At 42.1% G+C, this 13,805-nt stretch overlaps 2 protein-coding genes across 3 annotated transcripts; one reads left to right on the top strand and one right to left on the bottom strand.

The window, feature by feature from the left end:
* Positions 1-3,081: 3,081 nt before the first annotated feature.
* On the bottom strand, positions 3,082-9,876 carry LOC117415427 (uncharacterized). Of its 2 annotated transcripts, XM_059006162.1 has the most exons (4): positions 9,567-9,876; positions 7,938-7,965; positions 6,622-6,972; positions 3,082-3,447 (listed from the first exon to the last, which is right to left on the bottom strand). In XM_059006162.1, the coding sequence occupies exons 1-4, from the start codon at positions 9,857-9,859 to the stop codon at positions 3,133-3,135; spliced, it is 987 nt and encodes a 328-aa protein (XP_058862145.1). In that variant the 5' UTR covers positions 9,860-9,876; the 3' UTR covers positions 3,082-3,132. The 2 variants fall into 2 exon arrangements, 1 of the variants encoding a protein (XP_058862145.1); XR_009309705.1 differs by lacking the exons at positions 3,082-3,447; positions 6,622-6,972 and having other exon boundaries at positions 7,821-8,526; positions 8,963-9,876.
* Positions 4,716-5,464, top strand: LOC131703171 (histone H1-like). The gene has a single exon (XM_059006150.1). The coding sequence runs from the start codon at positions 4,759-4,761 to the stop codon at positions 5,374-5,376; it is 618 nt and encodes a 205-aa protein (XP_058862133.1). The 5' UTR covers positions 4,716-4,758; the 3' UTR covers positions 5,377-5,464.
* Positions 9,877-13,805: the final 3,929 nt, after the last annotated feature.

The following is a 13,805-nucleotide window of genomic DNA, read 5'->3' as shown; positions in this document are numbered from 1 at the left end:
ATTGGAATTGGCCGCCGAAACTGGGGGATAAAACTGCCTGTGATCAAAGTGGGCAGAATTGTTGCATACTTTGCATAACGTATTTGGGAGAAAAGAAAACGGATCATCTCTGATTTGTAACGTTTCCATGGTTCGCCCGGCCACTGTCGTGTCTCTGGTTAAAACGATGAGTTCAGTTTTTTCTGCTGTTTGGTAATTCAGTCATGATGCAGCTGTAGCAGAGTGGCGCAGCGGAAGCGTGCTGGACCCATAACCCAGAGGTCGATGCATCGAAACCATCCTCTGCTAGCTTGTTTTTCTTCTGTTAGCAAAGTAGATTTTCTAAAATATTAACTGAAGGCAATTAATTAATATTACATTTCGCAATCAAGGATGATATAATGCGCAAGGATGCTTGTCTTTCATAAGAGCTGAAATAAATTATAGCGCTTTGAGATTATATGTTACTAGCGCAAATTTCAAATTGATCAATGCTAATGTTAAAACATTTTAAGAACACTTTAAATAGGCCTTGACTGATATAAAAATATAGTAATGTGATTTGCACTACGCAGGACTAGATGAGCTTAAATAAAAACATTACATTTGAAAATAACCTGTGCTTATCCCCACTTACAAGGAAGAGTGGCATCCGTTTCTTATTAATGAACCAAAGATAAAGACGTTACAAATGAGAGAAGAGTGCCATCTAGTGGAGAAAGAAAAAGCACAATGGCAATAGACACGTTCTGCAGTATAGCCTCTGGGAGTTCTGTTACAGGCGAATCTCTCCATCTCCATATTGATCCAGGTCCATTTCGTTGTTCGAGGTGATCTTGGTGCAAACAGAACGAAGATCACGTGTCGTGTCATTGAGATCTCTCTATCTCACTTAAACAGACGGCTGCGTTTCTCAAGATGCTCCAGCAAGCGCTGCTGCTTGCAAATGGAGAGCATGTAAACAAACTGGACAACTAACATTATCAAGCAGTTATTTATTTATTTTTTTTAAATCAAGGTTTATGAACACACTGAGAGTTGGGCAGTTAATAAAAACAAACATAATATATGAATGTAAACACTGAAATTCAAACCTGCCTCGGTTCTACTCCCGATTTAGAACAATGCACAACCAAACCTTTGAATTGCAAAGTACAGCAGAATGCATGCCAGTGGAGGCAGCGATATACATGAAATAAATGAAATACCAACAAAAGCATATTGTTCAATAATTAAGAATGCTTATTATAACTCAAATGTAATGTTTCTTGTAATATTCGCAGTTTTGTCGAAACAATCCATATTCAATTTTTCCCGCCGAAATTAAACAGATTCTTATCGATTTTTACAAGAAAAATAAAATTCATAAAACCCGATCAACATTTAAATTTATGAAACTAAAACTAAATATATTCCCAAATAAATACGTAAGTCTCCTTACCTTAAACATCTCCATTTTCAAATTTGCAGAGAACTGAAATGAGAATTGTACTCTTTTTGCGGTATTTGGGTGGCTCTCAGAAGAGCCTTTGTGTTGTAAAGACGGAGCGGGGGCGGTCTCGGTTTACTTGGAGCTGGTGTACTTGGTGACGGCCTTGGTGCCCTCAGACACGGCGTGCTTGGCCAACTCTCCGGGCAGCAGGAGGCGCACGGCTGTCTGGATCTCCCGGGAAGTGATGGTGGAGCGCTTGTTGTAGTGAGCCAGGCGGGACGACTCGCCGGCGATGCGCTCGAAAATGTCGTTGACGAACGAGTTCATGATGCCCATCGCCTTGGAAGAGATGCCGGTGTCGGGGTGGACCTGCTTCAGCACTTTGTACACGTAGATCGCGTAGCTCTCCTTCCTGGTCTTTCTGCGCTTCTTCCCTCCCTTAGGCTGGGTCTTGGCAACAGCCTTCTTGGAGCCTTTCTTCGGCGCGGGTGCAGCTTTCGGTTCTGGCATTTTCCTTCTCTGATGCTTTTTCAAAGATGAATGAGTAACCAGCCCCAGAGCCCCAGTATTTATACAGCCTGTATGCAAATTATTACTGAACAACCCTTTACAGCGAGAATGTTGACCTGGTAACCTAGCAACGCTCCCGGGTGACGGAGTACTTCGAGGTGATTGGTTGTTCACTGGAAACGCAACAGAGGGGGTGGTGACTTTGCCGCGAGCTGAGATCTTTTTTTTTTCTCTCTCTCGAGTTCAGGTTTGAATTTGGCGCCTTTTTTCTTGAGCGGTTAGTTTAGGTCTTTTGTTTTTCATTTATTAAATACATGAAGAACTCGGTATACAGCAATACTGAAATCCACACCCGATGCGTCTTAAATATAGAAATATTAATAATCAAACCCAAGTCACTTTTTGTGCTCATTAAACACGTTAAATGTAGAAACACATTGTATGTAATTGTATGTAAAAATAATGTGATATCTGTATAATGTGAAATAATGTATAATGTGATATCTGTATAATGTGAAATAATGTATAATGTGATATCTGTATAATGTGAAATAATGTATAATGTGATATCTTGTAACAATTGTAAGTCGCCCTGGATAAGGGCGTCTGCTAAGAAATAAATAATAATAATAATAATAATAAACACACAATCAATGCTGATGCTCTTTGATTTCTTCCTCATCCCAGAGTACCGATTGTTTCACAGCAGCTTGAATGGCGAAACTTCAACTCAAATACAGAAAAGACGACATCGTGGAGCTCAAAGCTGAATCAGGATCTGCAGCTTTTAATTTATTATACCGATTACAAAATGTAACGAAAATAAAATTAGATAAGACTTTTTTTTAAGTGTTTTTAAGTGTCACTTTTTAAAATACAATTCCATTCAATTAATTGATTTTATTGATTTATTCACTGAAATGCTTATTTTAATTTTCTTTTTTTTCTGGATATGCGTAGAGTTAACAATCCAACACTTAAGTTTAAGCCTAAAATACTCAGCGTGAAATAGGTCTAAATAGCCATTTTAAAATAACAAAGAAAACACTTGGAAATAACAATATAAAACATTCTGAAAAATGTGATTTTTGACTTTTGAAGATTTTAGCGTTGTACTAAACTGAGCTTGTTTTAGAATTGAAAACTCTTTCAACGAAAAGGTGGGCGGCTCTTAAAAGAGCCTTTGTGTTCGTGTCCTTGTGTCCAAATCTTTAACCTCCGAATCCGTACAGAGTGCGACCCTGGCGCTTCAGAGCGTACACCACATCCATAGCGGTGACGGTCTTTCTCTTGGCGTGCTCAGTGTAGGTGACGGCATCCCGGATCACATTCTCCAGGAAAACCTTCAACACCCCGCGGGTCTCTTCATAGATCAGCCCGGAGATTCGCTTCACTCCTCCGCGGCGAGCCAGGCGGCGGATAGCGGGCTTGGTGATGCCCTGGATGTTATCACGGAGCACTTTGCGATGCCGCTTGGCGCCTCCTTTCCCGAGTCCTTTACCACCTTTGCCTCTTCCAGACATATTCTAGATCCGTATTATGAAAATAACAATACTTGAAACAAGGACTGAGGTTTTATTACATACACGCAGACCGGACCTGATTGAAAAAGAAGACAGCAAAGAAGAGCGCGCACACATTAGACCCGCCCACCACTGAGCCGTGTCTGTGAGCGCGTGTTAACCACCAAACTGCTGACTCGCATTCCGTGCATAGTGTTGCTGATTAACAACGCGAATGTGAATGTATTTATGGAAATGTCCTTTAACCTGATTCCAAATAAGTTTTTACACATTGTTTGCCAACATAATGGTTATGTATTTCCCTGCGTATTGCAGTTGTATTTCTACAGAGGCAAACACACAGTGGAAAAAATAACCCTTTTTCCTCACCAGTAGGCAGAGGTGGCATTGCCTATGAAGTATTATTATTATTTATTTCTTAGCAGACGCCCTTATCCAGGGCGACTTACAATTATACAAGATATCACATTATACATTATTTCACATTACATACAATTACCCATTTATACAGTTGGGTGTTTACTGGAGCAATCTAGGTAAAGTACCTTGCTCAAGGGTACAACAGCAGTGTCCCCCACTGGGGATTGAACCCACAACCCTCCGGTCAAGAGTCCAGAGCCCTAACCACTACTCCACACTGCTGCCCTCTTAGTACACTACTAATGATAATGATGCCAGGGTACTTACATTGTTGCAACAAGTGTGGGTCAGGGATGAAGAGAAATACAATTCAACAAAGTAATTCTCCCAATCGATTACAAGGGGATGATCCGGCAGAACGTGCTGCAGTGTGTTAACCGCACCGCACATAAAGGTGATTAAATGTCCAGTTTTACAAACTTCACGCTTCAAACTTAAGTTGTGTTTGCCTAGCTTTCTCGTTTGTGAAACCAATCATACAGTTACTTTTAATAATACAATTGTCATCTTATATTCAAAAAAAATCTAGCGAAGTACAGAGCGAGCAGTTTGGTTTCGCTGGAGGATAGTGCAGTTTTGGTCACCTCAATTAAAAATGCAGTAAAGGTCCTGGTTAAAGAATACGTTATATTGTAAACACAACCCTTCTGTTTTGATACCCCCGGTTGTTTGTGTACATTTGTTCCAATTTCATTATCAAATTGTATATTTTGTGCAGCGTGAAAACACAAGACAGGACGTTTTCATAATGAATCTGTTGCCTGCGGGTCAGTTGAGTCTACACGGTTCTCATCGTGTGGATAAGTTCCGCTCTCCGCCTTTCTGCTCGCATTCTGTGACACGCACAACAGTCCAGTATTACGTGTGAGTTTTCGCCGTTTTGAAATATTAGAAATGGCAGAAACTGCTCCAGCACCAGCCGCTCCTGCTCCGGCTAAAGCTCCCAAGAAGAAAACCGCAGCAAAGCCCAAGAAATTGGGTCCCAGCGTGTCGGAGCTCATCGTCAAGGCTGTGTCTGCCTCCAAGGAGCGCAGCGGGCTGTCTGTGGCGGCGCTCAAGAAGATCCTGCAGGCCGGCGGCTACGATGTGGAGAAGAACAACTCCCACGTCAATAGAGCCCTCAAGAGCCTGGTGACCAAGGAGACCCTGCTACAGACCAAGGGCACCGGCGCCTCAGGCTCCTTCAAGCTCAACAAAAAAGCAGCTGAAGCCAAGGAGAAGGCGGCCAAGAAGAAGGCAGCTCCCAAGAAACCAGCGGCAAAGAAAGCGGTTGTCAAGAAAACAACGAAAAAGGTTTCGGCAAAGAAAGCAGCGACACCCAAGAAGACTCCTACGAAAGCGAAGAAACCGAAAGCTGTAAAGAAGGCGCCCAAGAGCCCGAAGAAAGCGGCTGCCAAGCCTAAAAAGGTCGTGAAGAAGAGCCCGAAGAAAGCGAAGGCAGCGCCTAAACCTAAAAAGGTGACCAAGGCAGCTAAACCCGCAGCGAAGAAGGCGGCTCCTAAAAAGAAGTGATCAGTTAAAGCGACGATGCGACAGTGAACCCAAAGGCTCTTTTCAGAGCCAAAACATCTTTCTAAAAGAGCAGATCGCCCTGTGCTTACAAGGACAATGTGTGGAATGTGCTGCCGTGGAACGTGTTCCGCTTTCTCGGGGGAACAGCCCGGTCTCCTCGGCGAGCAGTCCAAGACGGTGAAACATGGCGCCGCCCCGCAGGTACAGCTGTGGACAAAGGTGTTGCATTATCTCGAATTCTATGATTGAAACACCTTTAAAATAATTAATAACCTCATTTAGATCTTTTATTTGACATGTAATAAAATAAACTACGAAATGATGTCGTAAAAGTCTATCAAAAGCCATAATGCAGTTGTACAGTATTTCGTGTTAGATTTGGAAACGTCACATTGTTCAATACTTTTATTTTTATCATTATTTCTTAGCAGACGCCCTTAACCAGGGCGACTTACAATTAAAATCTATCACATTGTGCACATTATACATTAGATCAATGACAACTGTATCTGCAATACTGGCAAACTACAATAAACAGACTCGATTTACGATGGTCTGTACTGTACAGCGAGATTGTTTATGTATTTGACTCAATTTTATTAATTTTGCTATTTTACATATGATATAAATACTGGTTTGAACTTGTCCACTGAAAAAACATCACCAAGCACAAACCCCATCATCCCCACATCGCTGTGAGCCAAGATGCTAGAACAGAAACAGAACAAACTGATTCTGAGAAAAGACTCGAAGCTGTTCCTGTTACACACCGAACAAGCTGAGCGAGTCCGAGCCGGTTCACCTCCCGAAATTCCGCCGATAATAAACGAGGCATTTCTGTGATGTTTCAGCACGTAATTAAATATAATGACGATGAAATTGATTAAGGATATTAACGTCGTTTCTTTTATATCTGATATCAGATTTTTATTTTGGCCTAAAATGTAGCCTCTCTTTCCATCTAGATAGATTTGATGGTTTAAAAGAAACACAGCGTTGGGAAGGAAAAGCACTCATAATATAATGTTAACATGTTCCAATTGCGAGACTTACACATATAACACTTACCGTGTAAACTACAGCTGTTTATTTAAAATTGGAATATAACACTTTCAGAGAAGTGGGTGGCTCTTAGAAGAGCCTTTGAGTTTCGCTGTATTTTAAGGGTTTTGCATTTTAAGCGCGTTCCCCTCGGATTCGGCGGGCCAGCTGGATGTCTTTGGGCATGATGGTGACTCTCTTGGCGTGAATGGCACACAGGTTGGTGTCCTCAAAGAGCCCGACCAAGTAAGCCTCGCTAGCCTCCTGCAGCGCCATCACAGCGGAGCTCTGGAAGCGCAGGTCGGTCTTGAAATCCTGAGCGATTTCTCGGACGAGCCGCTGGAAGGGCAGTTTGCGGATCAGCAGCTCGGTGGATTTCTGATAGCGGCGGATCTCCCTCAGAGCCACAGTGCCAGGTCTGTAACGGTGAGGTTTCTTCACGCCGCCGGTAGCGGGGGCGCTCTTTCGAGCAGCCTTGGTAGCGAGCTGTTTCCTGGGCGCCTTTCCACCGGTGGACTTACGCGCGGTCTGCTTAGTTCTTGCCATTTTCAAACTCTATTACACACTATAAATAAATCTGTAAATGGCACAAGCAGCCGATACCAGAGACTATATAGGAACTGAGCTGCTCTGATAGGCTATGAGATCCGAAGGGCGGGTCTCTGTTCCTCATTGGCTATATTCCAGATTCAATGATTGATTGGAACATTTGAATTCTGCGCGCGCACATTCTGTTAAGCAGTTATTGTTTCTGAGCTGTTTGCGCCTCTTTTTTTTTTTTTTTTTTTATAAATACAGTAAAGTCATTCAGGACAACATTGCTTATCCCCAGTATAAGAAATGCATTCCATTCAGATTAAGCAGTCTGTGTTTAAAATTGTAACGAAGAAACGCTCAATAGGCAAGCAATACTCATTTATGGCGAGTGAAAATACATAAACCAAGCATGTACCCTTAACACTAAAGAAAATAGCCCAATTCAAAAACTATAATCAGACTTAAGACAAACAAACAAAAAACAAAATCCGGAAAATACAATTTCCTGATTGGACAGTTTTCTGGACCCAAGAGTGGGTGTATATCCCCGCAATAAAACACAAACACGGGAGGGGGTGGATTTCCAACTGGAAGCATGTTTCAAGGTAGCTCGATCGAAAACAAAGTAAAGCAGTCAATTGATATTGTATCAGATTGTCTCTTTGTAAAGAACGTGGCATTAATGTGGGATCGTGAGCTACACGCGCTGAGGCGAGGCGTGTGTTTGATATCGCTCCAAACAGACATGGCAGCGCTGCACTGCCACACACAAATACAAACTAACTATTTATTGCTTCAATTCTCACCATTCGGTATTTTTCAGACAAAAAAAATAAACCGATTCGATGCGCTTTTATAGAAAAGTGGGCGGCTCTTAAAAGAGCCTTTGGGGGTTTATAAGATGTAAAAGCGGCGTCCGAGTGATTTATTTCTTGGCTGGCTTCTCGGTTTTCTTGGGCAGCAGCACGGCCTGGATGTTGGGCAGCACTCCGCCCTGAGCGATGGTGACGCCTCCCATCAGCTTGTTGAGTTCCTCGTCGTTGCGGACAGCGAGTTGCAGGTGACGCGGGATGATTCTGGTTTTCTTGTTGTCCCGGGCGGCGTTCCCGGCCAGCTCCAGGATTTCAGCAGTCAGATACTCGAGCACAGCGGCCAGATAGACCGGGGCTCCAGCGCCCACACGCTGGGCATAGTTTCCCTTCCGCAGTAGCCTGTGAACACGACCGACTGGGAACTGCAGTCCTGCCCTGGAGGAGCGAGTCTTTGCTTTAGCACGGGCTTTACCGCCAGTCTTTCCTCTTCCAGACATCTTCACTGTAGTTCAGAATATCACAACAATAAATGCGCGGCCGCTCTCCTGCTATTATACACACCGGCTCATTCGTGATTGGACAGAACGGTGCAATACTATTTAGAATGTTAAAAGACGTCATAGAGGATGAGGGCGTGCAGAATCTTATTGCATGCCTCTGATTGGTTGTATCATTCCCTGCCCGCTGTTTCTGGTTTGGCGCTGTTCTGCTGCGGTTTGTCTTGTTTCCTCTTGGCGCGCATTTTTAAATTGGAAGACAGCTGTAACAAAATGTAACCGTTTAGAAGTGTTTAAAACCACACTGCCCTACAGTCGTGTTCGAGTTGTTATAATTCCTAGGTTTTAGTTTACAGTTCAGAGTTCTGGGCCCTTCAGTTAACTAGAAAGTCGATATTGTTGACGGTCCAGTTTGTTTACATTGTGTAAAGGTAGTATATCTGCAATGATACCAGTTTAAATTATATGTTCCAATAATTTATTTACATTATAAAACAGTTTGATTAAAACAGTACAAATAACCGAAATATCGCTGTAGATTTTTAGATCACCGTGCCTGTTTTAACCCGAGTATCCTCGGGATGAGGTTCAGTAACACAGGCTCAGATTTTTGCCCACATGAAAACATTCATAGACATCCTATCTATGGTTTCATTGCGATTATACAATGGCACGGAATAATACAAAATGAATATTTACACGTTGTCTGCAGGATTGGAACCTGCGCGGTGAGACCCCAATGGATTCCCAGTCCATCGTCTTACCCACTCGACCTCGACCCCCGCTGTATAATCCCGCGCATCTGAGCAGCGCATTCCCCCGGTGACAGGCAGCCTCCTGTTAGGAGAGCTGGAAGGGGTTTCCAGTGAACACACCGCTAGTTCTGCGGTATCAGCAGTTTGTTAATATTAAAGTTAAGCAGCAGTGTTTTTGCTTAAGACTGTTCAAGTTTAGAACAATACCTCTTTCCCTAGTTTACATCAACATACTACCTTAATTAAATCAGCTCGTTAATACATTATCCGTACTTTATTAATGCAAACTTTCTTTAAACAAAGTAACTTCCAAAACGCGTATTATACATACACACGTCATTGGAATTCAGAGTTTACGCAGATACATATATAAACAACATGCATAAATATATAATTAACACCCTAACCCAAAAAGCATCTCCTCATGTTATAGAAAGTGAATGATTAGTAAACGGATTTAAACTCGTGCTTGATATTGTGGGTGGCTCTGAAAAGAGCCTTTGTGTTCAAATGCAGCCGATGAATATTCTTAACCTCCGAATCCGTACAGAGTGCGACCCTGGCGCTTCAGAGCGTACACCACATCCATAGCGGTGACGGTCTTTCTCTTGGCGTGCTCAGTGTAGGTGACGGCATCCCGGATCACATTCTCCAGGAACACCTTCAACACCCCGCGGGTCTCTTCATAGATCAGCCCGGAGATTCGCTTCACTCCTCCGCGGCGAGCCAGGCGGCGGATAGCGGGCTTGGTGATGCCCTGGATGTTATCACGGAGCACTTTGCGATGCCGCTTGGCGCCTCCTTTCCCGAGTCCTTTACCACCTTTGCCTCTTCCAGACATATTATAGATCCGTACTATGAAAATAACACAATACTTGAAACGAGGGCTGAGGTACTATTACATACACGCAGACCGGACCTGATTGAAAAAGAAGCCAGCAAAGAAGCGCGCGCACACATTAGACCCGCCCACCACTGAGCCGTGTCTGTGAGCGCGTGTTAACCACCAAACTGCTGACTCGCATTCCCTGCATAGTGTTGCTGATTAAAGAACTTTTCAATAAATGCATTTACATTCGCGTTGTTAACCTGATTCCAAATATGTTGTTTCACATTGTTTTCTTAGATAATGGTTATGCATTTCCCTGCGTATTGCAGTTGTATTTCTGCAGAGGCAAACACATGTTTACACACACACACACACACACACACACACACACACACACACTCATGGGTTTCTTTTACACCCGTGTTGTTGGAGTCGATACGCTGTAAGTATTATTATTATTATTATTATTATTATTATTATTATTATTATTTATTTCTTAGCAGACGCCCTTATCCAGGGCGACTTACAGTCATAAACAAAATACAGTCACTCTAATAAGCACATGTACTGCCCTAAGTCACGAGTAAATCCTTTACCAGCTTTGGAAAAACGAAACTGTGCGTTCACATCTGTCCATGCAGAATGTTTATGCTGTTCTATGTTGTTCAAGTAAATAAATGCTGTTGTATACAAGAGTATACAAACAACACGAAACTACAATCACGTGACACACTTGCAGAAATTCAGTGATAAGCAATGTGATGACGTGCAGTTGCGTATCATGACCACAAGGTGTCAGTAATAGATTTTATAGTAACCCCGCGAACACAATGATGTTTCAGAACGTTATGAGAATGTTATTCGAAAGTCAGGATAACATTAAGTCATGTTTGGGCCATCTGCGGTCCACATAATTCATGTTTTTATTTTAAATGTGGGAGCCCTCACTCCCTAAGTTTTATTTTATTCTATTATGTATTGATGTATTCATGTATTTGTTTTATCTCATCTTATGTTAACCCCCTATGTACTGGACCACATTTTGCATGCATTATTGTGTGTATTTTGTTTGTTATCATTAAAACCTAATAAAAATGTGATAAAAAATAAATAACTATCTCTTTTTTTACAGACGAAGAAGGCAGTGTCTCAATTAAATGTGTTAATATGCAACACGAAGAAGGCATTGTGATCCACAATAAACCAGCTTCATTGAAATATAGTCCATTTGGGTTACACTTGGACAAACATGTGCCTGGAAGTCACCCTGCCATGACGATTCCTAAAATCGGAGGTTTTATAGAAATGGAAGCTGAATCTACCAAGGTAGAATTCCGTGAGATTCAATTAGAAGCCAAGGGCAGCAGTGCAGCAGCACATGCTGAAGTCAGTGCTTTGAGAGATTCTGCAATGGTCCGAGGCGAGCTGGCAAGTGCCTCTGCATCAATAGGCCCTGTAGGTGTGAAGGTTGGGCTGGGAGTTGACACAGGGGCTTCTATAGGAGTGGAGGGAATTGAGGCAAAGGTCTTGGGAACCGGGTTCTCGATTGGTCCAAAAACGAGCATAAGTGTGCTTGGAAGTGAAGCGTCTTGCTCAGTCATGTAACCAGTAGGAATGAAAAGCACCCTCATTATGACAGTGAACCTTTAGACAGGTGTCCTCCTTGCACTGACTGGAGTTAGTCAGTGTGTGATTGTTTGTTGCCAGAATGGATTATTAGTTTAGTTTAGTTATCTACAAGCTTCTGTTTGTTTTTCAATATATCTTTATGTTGGAGTGAAACATTGACAATGGCAGTGCTGAATAAATAAGCACTTCATACAAATTGTTATTTGACTCAATTTAAGCCTGGCTTCTATTATCTTGCTGTATACATTTGAAAGTATTTAACTACAAAATATAGAAAAAAGCATATACTGAATATATTTTATACTATTAACACTGATAATTTTTTTTCTCTGAGTTTGTATGGTGTAGCACTTTTTTCTATATCATAGCAAACTGTATTACAAGTATATACCGTATACAGTATATATTGTATTTGAGTTGGTTTTTTATTGTATAGTCTATTTTACTGTATATTTATGATGCAGGTATTCCCTCTCAGGGTAATTTATCCTGGAGTGTGGTCGCTTTAATACTGAAGTTCCTGACAGGTGTATTCTGTCCATTACCATTCCCAACAGAATACCCTGGACAGCCATGTTGAGGCCTTTTCCACACAAGTAATGTTTTGGTGCCCTCTGGTGAGCTTTCCTTGTACTTGTAAATGCGTGTATAGGATTACTATCAGCAAAAAACAAAACAAAACAACAACCTTAAATAATATTAGAAAACGAAAGATAGAATAAAGGGATAATCTTGCCCCATTACAGAAGACACCCCCTTTCATTTTAGTAATTAAACAAATAAAAAAAAAAATAATGAAAGAATATAAACAAACAAACAAGGTTTATTCATCCTGTTGATTTTCAATTTCTTCTAGCTGGGCTCCTTATTGCACTCATTCTGTGATCTTTTTACAGTATCTGTAAATACCTCTGGTTTGTGCTAAAGCTGAAAAAAAATCCATCACAGTGCTGGATTCTCTGGTTTTCAGCCAGGTGGATAAGCTACTATAGTCATATTATTACAGCCAAGGACAGGTGTCCTGGTAGGGTTAAAGCTAGCCTGCACACACAAGTAAAGTAGAGTTGATGAAATCGTACTTAATAATAACAAGAGCAAAGTTTTCTGTTGAGATTAGTTTGGAATCCAAAGCGTATAAAGGTTCACTTCATTACTGCACTGAGTGTGGAATTGCTTTGTCCAAATCAGATCTCATTATATTGATGAGTTTCTCGAAAGCACTTCATTATTGCACTGTATGCTCTGTTCTCTGCTAATTTTCCACAGTTAAATCCTGAATCCCTGTTTCCCTTCATGTGTCAAATAATTGCTGTGTCTTGTTCTTTTCTGTGCCTCCTACAAATATTCAGCAATTGAATTCTCTTCCAAAGTAATAATAGAAATGCAGTTTATTGATTAGAAGCCTATTTTATTATTATTATTATTATTATTATTATTATTATTATTATTATTATTATTATTATTATTATTATTATTATTTAATGATGTATACGTTGAATAATAATAATTTAAACTAATGTTATTTGTGTGTCATATTTATCGGTATTACTTTGAATGTATTGTTTGTGGTGTGTGTGCTCTCTAGGCAGCAAGGTGTTTGCAATGCTGTAAACAAACAGTGTACTATTTTTCACCGTGTTTATTGTCTGCTTATACTCGCCCACCGCGGCTTCGGCCCTGCGCCCCCCCGGTACACGCTACGCGCTGACCAGGTGTGTGTGTTGACCACGCGGTTAGGGTCGGCACATTGCGTAGCGGGCTCCCTGGTGCTGCGGTACCGCGGCGCACGCATAGCCTGTGATGTTATTATCTCGGGGCACAGGTGCTTAATATAAGCGACACACGGTGCCCAGCGCCTCAGTGGTAGTGCACGATACGCGGTGCACTTAGTGCCCTCAGTACTCGGAGTGTGCAGTGCTCGGATCACACAGAACACGTGTGCACGCGTGCTGATACCTCTACCACTCTAGTGTGATTACGCACGGTACGCAGTTCACGTAGATACGGTGCCTGGGACGCACAGTGCAAGCAGTGCATGTGGTGCATGTTGCGCTAATTGCGTAGGCACTGGTCAACCTAGCATATAGCTCACAGTGCTGCGCAGCACCCAGTGTAAACAGGGTACTCGGCACAAGGTGCACAAGGTTAATACCCTTGCTGCAACAATAGTGGTTACATACACTATGCTAACACTTGCCAGTGTTCGTCGCAGTGCAAGCAATGCCTCAGTGCTAATGCACAAGGCCAGGCCTATGTCGGGGTCTCATCCCTGTATGGACATTATGGATCTCAAGGCCAAGTTGACCCAGGTCCTGGAGCTCTTCCCCTG

Source organism: Acipenser ruthenus, chromosome 32, assembly GCF_902713425.1.
Source record: "Acipenser ruthenus chromosome 32, fAciRut3.2 maternal haplotype, whole genome shotgun sequence".
NCBI classification, from domain to species: domain Eukaryota; kingdom Metazoa; phylum Chordata; class Actinopteri; order Acipenseriformes; family Acipenseridae; genus Acipenser; species Acipenser ruthenus.
Note: the sequence above shows the minus strand (reverse complement) of the source record. Positions and strands in the feature narration are given on the sequence as shown.